The following is an 18,906-nucleotide window of genomic DNA, read 5'->3' on the forward strand; positions in this document are numbered from 1 at the left end:
GAAAAGAAAACTACCTTCATAACGGAGAAAAGCCTGGCCAAGTATGGGAAAAGAAAACTACCTTCATAACGGAGAATAGGAAAAGAAAACTTCCTTCATAATGGAGAAAAGCCTGGCCAAGTATAGGAAAAGAAAACTTCCTTCATAATGGAGAAAAGCCTGGCCAAGTATAGGAAAAGATAACTTCCTTCATAATGGAGAAAAGCCTTGCCAAGTACAGGAAATAGAAAACTGTCTTCATAACGGAGAAAAGCCTTGCCAAGTACAGGAAATAGAAAACTATCTTCATAACGGAGAAAAGCCTGGCCAAGTATAGGAAAAGAAAACTACCTTCATAACAGAGAAAAGCCTGGCCAAGTGTAAGAAAAATAAACTACCTTCATAACAGAGAAAAGCCTGGCCAAGTGTAAGAAAAATAAACTACCTTCATAACGGAGAAAAGCCTGGCCAAGTATGGGAAAAGAAAACTACCTTCATAACGGAGGAAAGCCTGGCCAAGTATAGGAAAAGATAACTACCTTCATAACGGAGAAAAGCCTGGCCAAGTATAGGAAAAGATAACTACCTTCATAACGGAGAAAAGCCTGGCCAAGTATGGGAAAAGAAAACTACTTTCATAACCGACAAAAGCCTGGCCAAGTATAGGAAAAGATAACTACCTTCATAACGGAGAAAAGCCTGGCCAAGTATAGGAAAAGATAACTACCTTCATAACGGAGAAAAGCCTGGCCAAGTATAACTTATAAGAAAAGAAAACTAACTTTATAACGGAGGAAAGCCTGGCCAAGTAAAGGAAAAGATACCTACCTTCATAACGGAGGAAAACCTTGCCTAATATGGGAAAAGAAAACTACCTTCATAACGGAGGAAAGCCTCACCTAATATGGGAAAAGAAAACTACCTTCATAACGGAGGAAAGCCTTGCCTAATATGGGAAAAGAAAACTACCTTCATAACGGAGGAAAATATGGGAAAAGAAAACTACCTTCATAACGGAGGAAAGCCTGGCCAAGTATGGGAAAAGAAAACTCTCTTCATTACGGAGAAAAGCTTGGCCAAGTATGGGAAAAGATAACTACCTTCATAACCAAGGAAAGGCTTGCCAAGTACGGGAAAAGATAACTACCTTCCTAACGGAGGAAGCCTGCCACCCACCTTCATGGCTCCAAGACCCCCAGCATAGATACGCCCCTCCATGTCCAGCAGCCCGTCCCTCAGCGACAACTCCATCATCTCGCTCACAGAGTCGCTCCTTGTGCTGCCTATCACTTTCCGTGACGTCGGGGTTGTGGACGCTGCAGACGCTGTGGCTGCTGGTTTCTCCTGCCCCCCACCATCTGCCGAGCACAACTTGTCCGTGGGGCAGGAGCTGATGGTCTGGTCCAGCAATCGCTGGTAGTCCTGCATCACAGAGTGCAGGGCGTTCTCCCGGAAACCTCGAGGATTCAGAGAGGACATCAGCTGCTGGAGACACTGCTTGGAGTCTATGACGTACCACTTGGGTTGTTTGTCTGTCTGTTCGGTGGTGGTGGCGGTGGTTGCGGTGGTTGTGTCGTTGGTGGTATCTACCTGTGATTTTTGTGTCTGCTGAGAATCGGTCGTGCTTCCTTCTGCGTCTTCCTGCTTTATGTTTTTAGTGTCGGTTGCGTCACTGTTTGTCTGTGATTGTGACTCTTCTGCTAGTTTTGTGTCGGAAGCCTCACCATCAGTCCGTTCCTCAGACTGTTCCGTGTGTTTGGAGTCAGACAAATCACCGTTTTTCATTTCCTGGTCCCCCGTCAGTTTTTCATCAGACAAACTACTGTCTGAAGTCTGCTTTGTGTCAACCTCCTCACGGTTCCTCACAGAACTCTCCTCAACTTTGCCATCTCCGTTGGTGACAGGAGATTCTTCCGGTCCACTGACTCCGTTCACCTGCCTCTCACCATCCACACTGACACCACGATCCTCAGCCTGCTTCGGTGTCTGCATGCCCGGTCCCTGTGCAGTGAGGTCGTAGGGCACGAACAGTTCATGGTCCTCCACCAGCACAGCAGGCAGGGAGGAGAAGTACCAGTACCGTCTGTACAGCCGGTCCCGACCCAGTGGGTAGATGGCGTTGATCTGCTGAAGTCCCATGATCTCCTTCTGTGTTTCCAGGTCCTTGCTGGCATACTCCTCTTTCTTCTTCTCCTCTTCCTTCCGTTCCTCCTCGTCCCGTTGTTGTTTCTGTTCTGGGGTCAGACGATTGTCTTCCACAGGTGGAAGGTTCGGCGGTTCCAGTCCGCTGTCAATGGCTCGTCTGGAAACGTACGTTGCGTGTGACATGTTGTGAAATAAGATTTAATTCAACGTTATTGTAAGATTTCAATGAGTACTGATTCTAAGTGGTCAAGCCAATAGGCAAGGCAGTGGTCATTGCAGAGAAGAGCATTTTCAGGATTTTCTGCCTAAAGCATAAGAGCACACTTGTTCATGTCTTTTTCTTTTTTCAGACAATATATCTTTATGATAAACAAATGTTTTCCTGACCCTCAAACCCCTTTTTGCTGTTGTGTTTTTTTAATAATATTGTTTTTTCTTCTGCAAAGACAGCTCATAATGGGAAAAAGTGCTAGTGACACTGATTTTTTTCTCCAATCTATTGACAGAATATCACATAACTATTTTCATCTTCATACAGAATATATATATATATATATATATATATATATATATATATATATATATATATATATATATATATAATTATATCTATATATCTACATCAAAATGCACATACATGTACATGCTCAAGACACAAACACACACATATCAAAACACACATACATCAGAACACACACAAACACACACACACACACACACACACACATATATGTACATGTAAAAACACACACACACACACATCAAAATTTATCACAACCACTTAACAAAAGAATTAGACAAACTCGTTACATTAAAACACACTGTGAATATATTCAAAATGAAAAACACGCATACAAATATATACATGTTCACACACACACACACACACACACGCATGTATGTATGCAATAGCATACAAAGACACACACACACACGCGCGCGCGCGCACACACACAAATCAGTATTCTTGCACCAAAAAATGCATGGAACAGAGAAGCACACAAATCAATAAATACCAAACAAAACATCTCACTTTATTTGTGCTGCTCTTGCCATCTCTCTCAGACGGTATTCTTGTTCTTTCACCTTCTCTGCCATGTCACGTCTGTAACTGCAAAATGTACCAAGCATAAGACCTAAGTCAAATCTTGAAAACATAAAAATCAAATAAAACAAACTGTAACAAAAGAGATACACCCTTGTTTGAATCACCAAAGCTGTTTGGTTTTGGTTTTTTCTTGTTTGTTTATTTTTCAATACTATTCTTATACTTGGCTTGGCCCTCCCGTTAATTCTCACATATAAAAATCCTTCATGCATATGTGACAGATAAAATCAGTTTGTAAATACCTAACTTTGAAAAAAAAAAAAAAAATTAACAGATATACTCATACATTTACTTTCTCCCTCCAAAAATCCTTTGTTCACATTTTACACTACAGATAAAATCAGAACATCACTTTTGCAAAAAAAAAAAAAACCCTTACAATCAAAAGTAGTATATATATATATCCCCATATTCTTTCTTTCTCTCTCCCCCCCACCCGGTCTCCACCTCCCCTCCCCCACCCACAGCCTTCTCTGTCTTTACCTTCCTTCATCCCAACTCCCCATTCCTATCTCTTCTCCCACTCTGTATAGCATAAAAACCACTCTGTATAGTATAAAAACCGATCTGTATAGCATAAAAACCACTCTGTATAGCATAAAAACCGATCTGTATAGCATAAAAAACCACTCTGCATAAAAACCACTCTGTATAGCATAAAAAACCACTCTGTATAGCATAAAAACCACTGTATAGCATAAAAACCCAATCTGTATAGCATAAAAACCACTGTATAGCATAAAAACCACTCTGTATAGCACAAAAACCCAATCTGTATAGCATAAAAACCACTCTGTATAGCATAAAAACCCAATCTGTATAGCATAAAAACCCACTCTGTATAGCATAAAAACCAATCTGTATAGCATAAAAACCAATCTGTATAGCATTAAAAAAACACTCTGTATAGCATAAAAACCAATCTGTATAGCATAAAAAAACACTCTGTATAGCATAAAAAAACACTCTGTATAGTATAAAAACTCACTTTATGCCCATAATTTCTCGTACTCTCCGCACCTCCGCCCACTGCAGAATCTTCAGGTCATATTTTCTGACGCGCAGTTTGTCGTAGGAGTCTTCTATGATGTCCCGCACTGCGGCATAGGTCATCACTTGCTGCACCAGTGTCGTCAGAAGCTTCAGTTTTTCATCTGGTGAAAAAAAAAAATTCATAACTGTCATCATGGCTTCTGATAAATAAAACAGATGTTAAAACAAATTTATAACTGTCATCTGGGGCTTCTGATAAATAAAACAGATGTCAAAACAAATTTATAACTGTCATCTGGGCTTCTGATAAATAAAACAGATATTAAAACCATCTGAGCTTCTGATAAATAAAACAGATATTAAAACCAATTTATAACTGTCATCTGGGGCTTCTGATGAGTGAAACATCTTGGGGGATCGAAGAGCTCTTTCACCAAAATCAAATCCTAGGGAGTCCCAAATTACATTCTGAAGGTCAATCTAATGCAGCACATATGTGTAACATAATTATTGGGTGGAAGTAACTAACCCTTCAGCAGGGTAGTAGTTTGCACAGGACATGGAATAAGACCCCTGCTGGAGTCTGCACCAATGGGTCATGTAAAGTATGTGTAATTACAAGTGATTTTGTTTGAAAAAAACCACAACTATTTTCACAATAGAGTACACAGACAAACGTTTTACAGACACAGGTACATGCAACAGAAACCTATGATCATACAAACACACGCTAGAACCAAATCATCAAAACTACAGCCTTCATTACGTACCTGGACCCAGATCAAAGACATTTCCTGACTGCAGTTTTTTCAACAGACCAGACTCCTGCTTCCTCAGTTCCAGCCCAGGGTCATCCAGCCCAGAGTATCCACCCCGCTGCTGGTAGCGGAACCGAGCATTCTTCTGGTTGGCATCTGCTCCCGACGACACAAGATGCAAGCGGAGGATTTCTGTCAGGGTGTACTGGTCCAGAGTCGTGTCCTTCAGGGGCACTCCTGGACGTGGAGACACCAGACAAACATTAGGAAAGAAAATGAAATATCGATCATGATATTAATAATGGGAATTCATGTAGCGCCTATTCTCTAAACTGGGCTCTAGGCACTTTACAAAAACAAAGAAAACACACACATACACACACACACACACACACATTACGCGCAGACACACACACACACACACACACACACACACCACGCACACACCAGACTGTGAACATGAATTAACTAATGACAAAGAAAATATCATGCATTTTTTTAGCAAACGTCTTAGTGGCAAATGTACCTGTAAAAGTAATCACTATCATTTCAAATAAAAAAAATAATAAACAAAAAGTTGAAGAAAAACACACATGACGACAAAAATAGTGGACATGAGACAACAAATGTCAAAATGTAAAAAGGACGTGTCTCATAATTCTTTAACAGCACAATAACGCAAATCACATGATACAGTGCATTACCGAATGTCAGCTGTGAAAACTGGGCCGTCAGGATGGCAGAACGCATCAGCTCGTTGTTTGAAATCTGGTCGTCTTCCTCCCCATTCTCCTCATCCCCTGAACACACAAGTTTCCCAGGCTCTTCAAATCAAATCTTTTTGCCTATAGCCCAGCTGACCGCAATGGGGCCATTTCAGGGCTGCCAAAGGCTTGATAAAGATAGATGTTATAGTCAGACAAATGTTGAGGATCATTTGAATGTTCTGGAATGCACTGAACGTCTGGTTTTGTGCATTACTATGTATGCACATGTCACTCTTTCTGTGCTAAAAGTATTTCACAGACAAAGTTAGAATCAAAGAGCAAACAGAAAAAGAGGAAAGTTCAAGCTCAGAAAAGTTATTTTACATGAACAAATATGTGTAAGACTGATTTTTTAATTCAAAAATTGAAAAAAAACAAACAACATAAGAATACATGAAATATATCTTCAGTAAAAAAAACATCATCATTCTTTGCAAAATGACAGAAGTGATCTTTCTTTCTTCTTTTCTTGGCAGATCCTTCCAAAACAGCCCACAACTATACCACCTAGAAAAACAACCAACCCTACCACCATCAAACAAACCCACCCACCCACTCACCCAGCAAACCAACCAACCCCCCTCTACCCCCCATCGTCTAAACCACTCCACCCACCCACCCATTGAACTCACTCAACCAGCAAACCACCCCACACAGCAGACCCACCCATGCACCCACCATCAAAAACAACCCACCTAGTATCAAACCTATCCACCCACCCACCCCGCAATCAAACCAACTCACCCATCCAATCAAACCAAAAGCAATCAAACTAGCCTGCCCACCCAGTATCAAACCTATCCACCCACCCACCCACCCCATCAAACCAACAACCTGCCCACCCAGCCATCAAACTAACCTGCCTACCCAATATTAAACCTATCCACCCACCCATCAAACCAACCACCCGCCCATCCAGCCATCAAACTAACCAGTCCACCCAATATCAAACCAACCACCTGCCCACCCAGCAATCGAACCAACCCACCCATCCAATCACCCATCAAACTAACCTACCCACCCAATATCAAACCAACCACCTGCCCACCCAGCAATCGAACCAACCTACCCACCCAATATCAAACCAACCACCTGCCCACCCAGCAATCGAACCAACCCACCCATCCAATCACCCATCAAACTAACCTATTCACCCAATATCGAACCTATCCATGCATCCAGCGATCAAACCAACCCACACACCCACCCACCTGCTTGCTGAGCTGTGGCCGCTTTCTTCTCGCACTCCTCCAGCAAGCCTTCAGCAGCCTCAGCCTGCACCTCCCCAGCCTCAGCCTCCTGCAGGTTGAAGAGGGCGCACAGCAACATCTGCAGCAGGTCACACAGCGGGCCCTGCTGGTCAGCCTCCGTCACTGCTGCCTCCATGTGCTCTGGGGGAACAAAGGGAAATCTTTAAAAAAAAAATTGTTCGTTTGTTTTGTTTTTTGGGTTTTTTTTTTTCTTCCTTCCTTCACCTTTCCAAATAAAAAGGTGCTTTCCTCCAATTTTTTTCTCATTCTACCTAGGTGTTAATGGGTACTTGATTTTGGTTCAGGTCAACCTCCATCACTACTGCCTCCATGTGCTCTGGGGGAACAAAGAGAAATAATTATTAAAAAAAAAAAAATGTTGTTTTTCTTCCTTCACCTTTCCAAATAAAAAAGGTGCTTTACTCCGATTTTTTTCACTCCTCCCAGATATTAATGGGTATTTGACTTCGGTTCAGGATGGTTAAAGTGGCGAAACAATGTGTTTTTCTTTCTTCACCTTTCCAAATAAAAAGGCACTTTACTCTAATTTTTTCTCACTCTACCCAGGTGTTAATGGGTGCTTGATTTCAGTTCAGGATGGTTAAAGGTGGTGGAAGGAGGAGATTGGGCCTTGCCATGCCGAGCTTTAGACACAATGGATATGAATGAATTCACTGCCCCTGTGCCAATAACAGGCTACAGGACCATCAATCTTTAACCTTCCTCATGAAAAAAACCACTTCACCGATGGCCATAATCTTTAAACAATACAAAATCTATAAACATATAAATATGACTGATACACACCCCATGAAAATCCTTTGGGAAAAAACTGCTCAAAGTCAAACACCGACTTGAAGGCGCTCACATACTCCAGGACCATCAGAGCTTCACCAAACAAGTGTGTCGGTATTTTCGTCTTCAGCTCCTTGAACTCTGGTAATGGCTGTAGAAAAGAAGTGTTGTTGTTTTTTTTAAAAAGGTGTAACAAAGGTTTAGTTTCATCGTATATTATAGCACACAACAGCGAAAGAAAACGAAGCACAGAGAAACGGTGAGAGGTACACACTCAGTATCAGATCACAGACCGCCATTTATATTCTACTTTGAAATAAGAATTTTGTGTGACACTGTGTGGAGAATCTTATGTATAAAATTATCTTGAAATATTTATTTTTAATAATCATAACCCAAAGTGCCTTGTACACACATAAAAAAGGTGTAATCTCATATCAACACCCAACCATTATTTGTAAATCATATGCATAAGTTGTCTGTTTCCCCTTCTCTTACAAACAGCTGATACCAAAAACCAGTCTTGTTACACTGTCAAGTCTGTGTACAAGAATGCCGGCATGTCTGCAAACTGCACTCTCTTAATGAATAATAGAATATGCACATTGAAAAAATAATTCTTGTTATGTACTCACACACATCCAACATAAACAACCACACATTAAACTATTTTTTACAGCTCCAAGGATAGGTACCTACATGTAGCAATCTCTTCATCACAAAATGTACAGAACAACCACTGTCTATTACCTTCAGATCATCGCATTCCATGTCTTCTCGTGGACGGCTCCATTCCCTCATCTGCAGCATCTGTTGCTTCTTTTCTTCCAGCTTCTTCTGACGTTCCTGGTACATACACCATTCATAAATATAGCCATCTCTATCAGCAGTATGTATGTCATTTGTGTGTGTGTGTGTGTGTGTAAAATATTTTAGTGGAAACATGTTATAATTGTGTTTGGTAAACACTCCAGTTTTGTAATGCCAAGAACATTTGCATACATATTTGCCTGCCTCTCCAGTCTATGTTACCGGTATGAGAGTGTAATATCAAAAGGAGGAGTTTGTATTATACTCCATGTTTGGTGATACACACACTTACCATGTCAAACTGATGCAAACTAGGCCTATCGGTTTGCTCTGCTTGGCCAAATTTCACACGGCTAACAGTGAAAAGACGACCCGTCTTGCCCGGTCCGCTCTTAGCCAATCAAATGCCTCTAAAATCAACAAGCGCTGAATCATTCCTTTGGCCAAGGCTCTCCATGCCATATTGTCAGGTTTACGCTTTTCTTCTACTTTTTAAAAAAAATTTCAAAACTTATTTCAAAAGAGAAAAATGTGTGATCAGTGCTTCATGTTCACATTCATTCTAAATTAAATCTTGTAGTTAAATTAAATCTCTAAGTAGCAGTTGTAAGTTTTTCAATGACCTTGAAAGATTAAATTTTCTTGAGGACATTTTTGCAGACTGTGAAAAGAAAGCAACAAGAGATTTTTTTTATTTTACCTTGGTGTGTCCAAGTATTTGATTTACAAGTTCAATTCATTCCACAAAGTCATACTTTAGTGCAATCTTTTAAAAAAAATTTTAATTTTTCTTGTTGAAGTGATAAGAAGTTCTGTTGAATCCAAGTAATTTAGATATTACAGTGACAGTTTATATTCTATTTCATTTGTATACATTTTCTATCAGTGTTGCACAGTTATGTCATTTCATTTTCAATTTATGTTCAATATGTCCAAACATTTAAAACAAATAACACAAAACCTAAACACAGGCACAAATCAACAGAACACTTCTTTCCTTTACCTTTTCTCTCTCCTCTCTCAACCTCTCCTTCTCTTCCTTCATTCTTTGCTTCTCTTCCTCAAACTTCTTCCGTATGGCAAGTTGCTTGGCCAGTTTTTCCAGTCTCTCCTGCTGTTTCAGCGTCTGTCTCTCTGCTGCCAACTTTGACTCCTTCGGACTGCCTGCCCCTCCTAGACACACAGAAAAAATATAATAAATAAAGAAATAACAATAATAACATTAATATTAATAATAATAATAAATAATTATGTGACCTGGTTGGAGACATTGACAACAAACAAGAACGCCAGAGAATCGACAGACAGGCAGAAAATACAAAAAAAAAACTTAGCCGTATGAAGAGCACAGGAACAGGAGTCATGATGGCTGCCGGAAAAAGAGGGCGCTAGCCAGCGGGACAAAGGGGAGGTTACCTACTTCCGGGAGGTTATCGGCCATAGTTTCGCTTTCTCCGCATAGGCGGATTGTAGTTTGCACAGGACAGGAATGTCAGACCCCTGCCGGAGTCTGCACTAGTTGGGTCACGGTTAAGTATGTGCAATTAAAAACGGCATTTTCAATATGGATGCTATATCAATATATGAAAAAATTTAGGTCTTTAAGTCTAAGTAAAGTAACGCTAGCACCAGAATATTTTACTCATATCTTTAGCTGACCCTTGAAACATGAAAGTGAAACGTGGAAGTAACAGACAGTAGACACCAAGACTGTGAGGCTTTGACCCTTTCAATCCTAGGGAGTTTACAGGCTTGGCAGGCTTCCACGCCACACTGATGCAGAAAAACGCAGAAAATATACTGTTTTTCCTTCAAATTACTTGTGGACACATCCAGAAATACAGAAGAAGTTAGTTCCCTTTGCTTGTAGTTTATGCATATGTAGGAACATGAAAAATGTTTTAATGGGATAAATTTTGACGCCAGAGAACTGTCTGGGCACATGACTCAGTGAGTTAACTGGAGTCTCAGAGAGAGAAAAAAAAAGGATCAAACTGCATGAGTTACCAGGAGTGTCAGACACAAAAAACAGAAAAAAGACATCAAACTGTGTTAGCTGATAGTAGTTCAGTAAAATGTCTCAAAACACTTCTAACTGACATCATTTGCATGGAATGTTTACCCACCAATAAAGTACACTCATGAAAAAGGCCCAGGGGTCAAGATTGATGAACAAAAAAAATGCCCCAAAGTTTGGAATTTGTGGCAATCTCTTCTTTTAAACAGCCACTGTGCTGAAGTGATTAGCACCAGACTAATGACTGGGAGGACATGAGTTGGATCCCCATAAGAGGTGGGCTTGTCCACCCTGTGGTCAGCTCCTACCCAAAGCTAAGTGTGTTATGGGCTCAAATGAGACAACTATGACCACACAGTCAAGGGTCATCCACCTCATGGATGTGTCTTTGGAAGTGTTGCTCAAATTTCCCAATCACCAATGCAGGTGTCTGTATCTCTCAGCCTTGTTAACACCAGGATATATATATATATATATATATATATATATATATATATATATATATATCTAATGAGAGTACAGCATTGCCAAGTAGTCCCTAACCTAAAAGGAGCTCCACAGCAGCAGCAGATGCATCACCTCCACCAACATCACTGAAATATTGAAAACAAAAATGTCCAAAATTCTGGGGCACTACAATTAAAAAAATTTTTTTTTAAAACAACTAAAAAACAAGTTTTTTAAAATATGAACCGGGACTTACTATTCCCTCCAGGCATCTATATTCCGACCCTGATTAAAAAAATTTATAATAAAAAAGATACACACTTACCTGGAGATTCGCCGCTAAGTGAGGCAGCTGGTGACTGTTGGGTCGATGACTGGCGCGATGATGTGCTGGGCATGGGACTGGAAGAACTGGGCATGGAGGAGGAGGGCATTGTCAAGTCCAATGGCTTTGCCCACCCCTTCCTCTTCTCTGACACCGCAAATCGGGGTCGTGACCCCGCAAAAAAGTTCTCGTACTTTGCGTCCATGAGGCGCAACTTCTGCCGGACTGTGTCCTGAATGAGAAACCGACAAGTGTGTGAGTGATTATTATGCAGTGCATAAATTGTTAACACATGCTAAATGTGAATCCAATGCAGTTTTTTATTTATCTATTCCTTTATTTATTCATTTCAATTTTCTATCTGAGATATACAACAAGACAAACTAATATTGACTAAATGTGAAACCCACAGTACTGAAATCAGGCATAATTCTGACTGTACTTTACATTAACTGAACTTATGTTCTTAATGCTTTTTTACTTGTAAAAAGGCTGAAAAATAATTTTCTAAAAAATGTTATATCATATAACAAAAATTATTACAATCAGACTTCCTACCTTCACACACCAAATGCCATTGACTGAATGACATTTGTGCTTCAGAAACAGCTTGTTTCGGTCTCGGTTGTAAGCGCCTTTTTTGCGACTGGAACACACATGCACAAACAACAAAATAAAGAAATATCCTATTATTAAATACTATAGCAAACAGCTGTAAAATTGATGAAAACAAATATATATATGCATGTCATTTATCTTTATCTTGAAATAAATGTTTTTCCTTCTTCAAATTTTCTTTCAGTTTCACTTTTATTTCTTAAAAAAAAAAAGCATATAAAAATGTATGTGTGATACTGTGTGTATGAAAAATATTTTCTAAATGAAGTTTTCTTTTTGTGGGCATTGTGAAATAATGTTGAATTTTCAGCAAACAGAAATGTATGCAGCCATTATGAGTAGAACTTATAACCATGCACTTGCACTTACTAATTTTTGCACTGAAAAACAACACAGTTGTTCATTAATGAGTGGCACATGTGCCTGAATCTGAGGAATGTGGCAGAATGGTTAAGACATTCATCTGCTAATACAGAGAGTCTGTGAATGCCTGGGTTTGAATCCCATTCTCACCCTTTCTTCAAAGTTTGGGAAATCAAACTGAGCATCTAGCCATTCGGATGAGACGATAAAACAAGGTCTCATATGCAGTTTGCACTTGGTGCACTGGAAAAAAAAACCCATGGCTACAACATTGCTGTCCTCTGGCAAAAGTCTGTAGAAGAAGTCCACTCTGGTAGATACACAAATATGCAAGCACTCGAGGCCTGACTGAGCGCATTGGGTTATGCTGCTGGTGAGATATCTAGCATATGTGGTGTAGCGTATATGGATTTGTCCAAACACAATGATGACTGCTTGAGAAAATGAAACAAACTGAAACTGTGCCTGAAATCAGCTGTGCATTCAGAGAGAAGCCAGTGGTAAACTTTATGCAACCTGCATATTTTAAGTCATCTCTGAATTTTGTTTTCTACATTTTACGAAAGTATACAAGCTTGTATTGTATTGTATTGTATTGTATTGTATTGTGTTACTCTTTTTGTCACAACAGATTTCTCTACATGAAATTCCCAAGGGAGAGCTCATCGCTACACTGACAGCACCACCTATTTTTTGGTATTTTTTCCAGCCTGCAATTTTATTTGTTTTCCTATCAGTGTGGATTTTTCTATAGAATTTTCCCAGAAACAAAGCCATGGGGTCTTTTATATATGCGCTGAGTGCATGCTACGCATGGGACCTGTGGGATTCAAACCAGTGCGCTCAGATTCTCTTGCTTCCTAGGCGGACATGTTATCACTAGGCCAACACTCCACATGAAGTGGTCCTCAACTTTTTTTCAAGTTACGAAGTGTGTATCATGTGTGTGGACGTATGAATGAGTGTAAGGGTGCTTGTGTTGTTATGACTGTGGCAGGTGTAATGTGACAGTGAGTCTCCAGAATCCACAATGAAAAATGGATGAAACTGAAACTTGCGAAACTGAAAAAAGTCTTTTAGTAGAGACTGAAGAATTGGCTGTTGAAATCACTACCAACAGTCTCACACCTCTCAAAGCACACATTCCCAAGTGTATGTTGCCTTGACAATTATTATAAACAGTATTCCCACAACTAAGTGAAAGGAAATATAAACCAAACCCAGCACTATACAACCATCTCCACACAAAATCAACATGCTATCAGTATCAAGTAAAATACAGAATAAACGATGCCACACACACACACACACATACACACACAAAACTGAGCCCCACCTGATCTGTACAGCTTTGACCATGACCCTTCTGTTGGTGCTGGAAGTTAGACCCACCACATACATCATTTCACCTGCAGGGGGAGGTTCACTGAAAAAAAAAAAACACATACAAAATATGATATACAGCCTTTCAATATCAATCAAAATGCAGTCAATATTACCTCACTGTATTACTACACTGGTTTTGCTGCAAATAAAACCTAGCTGACTGCACAGGGCCATATAAGGACTGCCCAACTAAATAAAATATTATGTTATTCAACTACATTAAACACAAAATGTCATATCTGAAAGAAACAACAACAGCACACAAAAAAACACCTGCAAAACAATGAAGTTCATGATACCACACATGTTTTCTGAGGAATCGAAGTCTAATGCTTTTACCACTTTTCTGTTCCACCTGTCCGTCTGGCTCTGTGGCTTTGCTATTCATATAACTGTCATCAATACTAATAAATACATGTGTGCTACATGATACCAACAGTTCCATGTCCTAGAACTGCAACAAGTCAATTCTTGGTGAGGCTATGCTTGGAAGAGCTGAGATGACCGACCACCAATAGAGAATAATACCACAAAGAGAATATGGAAGGAAAAAACTAAAAATGTCACATAGATATAGTGAAACGGATCAGAACAGACACTACTGTACACCATCAAAGTGACATGGCAGCAGCAAAATGTCTTCTTCAGTGTGAGGCCCTCCTGGTGACATAACACCTGACAGCACCTTGAGCACTGTCGCGTTCAGACTGTGGCAGACAAACCCTTGTGTAGCTGTACATGAGGGACTCAGAATGAGCAGTGTCCGAGCAGTGCTGCTAAAACAGTGCAGATGATGGGGCACCAAAAACGGAAACAAAAAAAATCACAATAATGCTGTCAGAGCTATTACTATCAACTAGTACTTAATTACCGTTCCTCCTCGTCTGGTTCAGAATCTTCATCAATGACGATGACTTCTCCATTATTCTTGGACGGAACTGATCTGGGTGGGGCCACAACACGTAATATGACCGCTGGCATCCTGTCCACAATGGAATGGCATCATCAAAGCAAATCTTACATATTACTGTGAAAAACATTTTTTTCAAAAGTATAGCATAAAAACTATTCTGTATACTACACAATATATAATAACATATCACCTCAGTTCAACTAATCTTAGGTGTATCAGCAGAATTCAAAGAGTTGCAGATTTTGTTCATTTACAAAGAAAGAGAAACCAAAAGTAACTTAGTAATGATCAAGGAAAAATTTTAGAAAAAGGGAAAAGGAAAAACAAAGTAAAACATGTGTCAAAGCGGAAATATTTTTTAAATACATAATCAAATAAAATAATCAAATGTTTTAAAATAACAATAATGATAATGCAGCACATGCATTTCCTTTAATCAATTAACCACATTAACACATAAATATATTAGAAACACATAAAATAAGTTGGAATAACTTACATTTGTCTCCCAATGACAACGTCCACCGTTTCTCCAATGAAATAGCGTTCGTTGGCAAACTGAAATATATTGTCACACAGTTCTAAAAATCGTGTCTTTTGTGTCAAGGTCACAAGGAATAGCAGAGGTTTTTGCAGCGCAAAGTCGAAGGTAGCCAGGCGTTTTTCAGCCATCCTCTCACTCTCCATTGCCTCTGCATACGTCAGCCCAGATCGTCCCGTGAATGCACATGACCACACTAAACTGTTACACAAGATAGTGCGTTCAAAGAATTCCCTGAAACAAAATGGACCATAAGTATAAGTAATAAGTAACAAAAGTACACATGACCAATTTTACAAAGTTTTACTTAACAGGTACAGGTATAACTTATAAGGTATTTTTAATTCTATCACATGTAATTAACACTTTGACAGTTTGGTATCCATTGCCTTCAATTAGGCTTTGTTCAATGTGATACATATAATCATACAAATCACAATTATCAAATTGATTTAAAACATGATAACAATATTTTCTTTGTTATTCTGACATATTCAGTCAAATAGATGAATAATAAATTCAAGCTGCAGCTGATGAGAATGATGTGAACAGACTGTGCACATGAAATTTGCTATTTCTTTTTTTGTGTGCATGTTAGTTGTTTTGATTTTTTTTTTTTTTTTTCTGTGGAGTTTCTCTGTTTGGCAATCAGGCAACATTTTTGCAGTGTGTTAATTGTCCTGCACTTCTGATTAAAAGACAAAATGGATGTCTAGTCCTGTTTATGGTTTGGTGTTACTTTGGGTTGTTTTTTGTTGTTGTGTTTTGTGTGTGTGTGTGTGTGTGTGTGTGTGTGTGCGCACACACGTGATTTTTAAACAAAAATCTTGTTTTTAAAGAAAATTTACTGCTTTGTTTTAAAGTAAACACACCTACTTTTTCGTGACAATGTTTTGTGATCATATTTTTTCCTTAAAAAATTACTTTCCTGTCTCTTTTGCAAATAAGCGGGAGTATATGACACCAAATATGGAAGTTGTAACCTTCCTTGCAGAGAAACTACAGAGAAACTTTAGCTGCCGCTTCTGCATTCATGAGCTCTAACTCTAACATTCACTCATGTACAATTGGGCTTTTACGTGCAAGACAAATTTTACCTCAAATAGAGGCAGCCATACTCCATTTGCAGGGTGTGCATGCTGGGTATGTTCTTGTTTGTGTTCTTGTTTACGTAACCCACAAAATGCCGACATGGGTTGTGCGCATTTCATATTCTGGGTGGAGGGGATTGCGAGATCAGAAGAATCTCCATCCACCCTTGACTTAACCCACCACACTGGGATTGAAATCAAGGACCATCAGACTTAAAGTCTGACACTTTATAACCATTTCACTGTTATACCCCCCACCCCCACCAAACCCCCCATCACACCTTTTTGACAGTTTGTTTATCGTACCTCTCTCTCTGTCTCTCTCTCTCTCTCTCTCTCTCTCTCTGTCTCTCTCTGTGTACCATCCCTCCAAATTATGCTGTTTCTTCTCACAAGGCACCAGTCTTTTTTCACTTCTTAGTCTAAGCTGGCTGAACAGATTATGAAATGGAACTGACAGCTGGTGTCAATTACTGGATCATGTATACTCTTCAGGGGGATAATCATTTTCCTTTTATGTCATGTTCCTAATTTTCATCACTGCATCCTGTCTTTTGCAGTAATCTTCAACTGCTGGTAATAGTACAAAGACACATAACATATGTGTGGTATGTTTCTGCATCAATGCACTCTGGTGCTCCTTGATGGTTGTTTCTATTCATATGAAATAAAATTGTCTGGCATTTTTATTGGTGATGCTATGAACACACAAATTAATTATAAAAATGTGATACAAATTAAAACACTGCACTGATGATTGGTAATAAAAAAAATAATATAAAAATTGCCACCAAATTCCAGTTTAATCCTTTCACCACCAGTCAATTTAGAGAACAAAATTCTCTTATGGTATAAACACAGAAAAGACAGCGGCTAAGAATAGCTGGGGATTCCCCCTGCAATGTATACAGAAAATATGGCCTATCCTACCACCGAACATTAAGAGCAGTAGGTCCATGGATAACAGACCAATGAATGGTCACCTTTCAGTGACATGGGTCCTCTACCACGCCTGTGCATAAATGCGAGCTTGGCGGTGAAAGGGTTAAACATTTCCTTTGGGATAAAAGCATGCAAATAACACCATCAAAATTAAAAGGGTGCAGATGAATGGGCAGCCAAAAATTTAATTAAGTAATATTTTAAAACAATTTTTGGTAAAATCTTAAGCGACTGAATGGAGATTTTTTGTTTTTGTTTTTTATATACTTATGTTTTTGAAATGACAGTGTATCTTATGTATTGCAACTACTCATCACCCAGATCTGATCATAATTTTACACACTAAAAGTAAAACATTAAGGTACCCTTCAAAATAGAATCAGAATCATCACCTTTCATAATCACAAGCAATATGACATATATCATATGTATTATTACTATTTTAATTGACTCACTCTCTCTCCACCCTGGCCATCCCCACTCCTCTTTCTCTGTACACATGTGCAAGTGTGTTTGTGTAAACATGGGCATGTGCATACAAGTCTATGTGCACTTGTATGTGTGGGAGGGGGGACGGTTAGAGTGGGGTATAATATGTATGTGCAAGTGTGTGTGTATGTGTGTGTCGTTCTTTAGTTTAACGTCTTTTCACTATCAGTGATATTAGACGTTAAAAAAAAAAGAATATGTTTTACTTTTAGTGTGTAAAATTATGATCATACACGTGCACGTGTGCATGCGTATGTTTGTGTGTGTGTGTGTGTTTGTCACTGTATCATGTGAGAGCATGTGCGCATGCACGCATACATACATGTATATTGTATAAAATAAGAAAATGAGAATCTAACTGTATTTGGCATACTTTAATTAGCTTAACTAAAAACCATTCTAAGATTCTGAGTATTTTTTGTTTAAAGGATGGTGTGATTTCTAACATTTTTATTATGAATTTGTGAACTTCTAGTTGCATGATGTGCTGAAACAATAAAATCAAATTATTCTTTCACCAATTATCAACAAGAGCTGTTCTGAGCAGCACGCGCACAGAAACACACACCAAAGGCTTGGAACTCGTGATGGATACTTACTCGTATGTTTTGAAGATTTCGTTTGTCATACTGCAGAGGAAAACTTCATCATCGGGGCGAAGACCTGGTGGCGGTTTCACTCTGTGAAATGGTTGCTTGCGAAGCAGTGGCATATTCAAGACTGATATTTCCGAAAGGAACACAAAGCTTCGGTTGTCGTCACAAGAAACTTCCTTTTCCAACAAACTCAAAATGAGTATTCAAACATGTCACTGTCCGTGCCAAACGCGCATCACTCGTGACAGAAATATTTATTCTGATTTCACAAAATATCAGAGCGTAGATTTTTCTTTACTTCGACTGCCTTCGCACAAAGAAGTATGCGTAATGAGAACACGCGTCTACTCTACGCACAACAAACCACGAGCCAGGTAAAGTAGGTAAAAAAAAAATTCCAAACACGTGTATGCAGGCAGTGTCCTTAATCCATTGAACTCAACGTTACATTGTTCATTGAAATTTACGTTTCTTTACTGTTGATACTTCCTGTTGTCTGACCAGCCTAATTAGAAAAATGTATTTTGTTTCACTGACTCCAATTGATAACCCTTTGCCGAACAGTCATGCTTG

The 18,906-nt window shown here is 39.2% G+C and overlaps 1 protein-coding gene across 1 annotated transcript in view; it reads right to left on the minus strand.

Moving 5' to 3' along the window:
• Positions 1-18,906, minus strand: part of LOC143295968 (bromodomain adjacent to zinc finger domain protein 1A-like) — a 30,522-nt gene extending 11,616 nt beyond the window's left edge. The window contains exons 1-15 of the mRNA XM_076607676.1: positions 18,337-18,906; positions 15,174-15,449; positions 14,633-14,743; positions 13,712-13,801; positions 11,953-12,040; positions 11,395-11,626; positions 9,609-9,778; positions 8,546-8,641; positions 7,808-7,946; positions 6,962-7,141; positions 5,688-5,783; positions 4,996-5,220; positions 4,221-4,386; positions 3,158-3,235; positions 1,156-2,281 (exon numbers count right to left, since the gene is read on the minus strand). Of these exons, the coding sequence (XP_076463791.1) occupies positions 1,156-2,281; positions 3,158-3,235; positions 4,221-4,386; positions 4,996-5,220; positions 5,688-5,783; positions 6,962-7,141; positions 7,808-7,946; positions 8,546-8,641; positions 9,609-9,778; positions 11,395-11,626; positions 11,953-12,040; positions 13,712-13,801; positions 14,633-14,743; positions 15,174-15,449; positions 18,337-18,449 (3,186 nt within the window). The 5' untranslated portion in view covers positions 18,450-18,906. The remainder of the gene's footprint in view (positions 1-1,155; positions 2,282-3,157; positions 3,236-4,220; positions 4,387-4,995; positions 5,221-5,687; positions 5,784-6,961; positions 7,142-7,807; positions 7,947-8,545; positions 8,642-9,608; positions 9,779-11,394; positions 11,627-11,952; positions 12,041-13,711; positions 13,802-14,632; positions 14,744-15,173; positions 15,450-18,336) is intronic.

Source organism: Babylonia areolata, chromosome 21 (assembly GCF_041734735.1).
Source record: "Babylonia areolata isolate BAREFJ2019XMU chromosome 21, ASM4173473v1, whole genome shotgun sequence".
NCBI classification, from domain to species: Eukaryota; Metazoa; Mollusca; class Gastropoda; order Neogastropoda; family Buccinidae; genus Babylonia; species Babylonia areolata.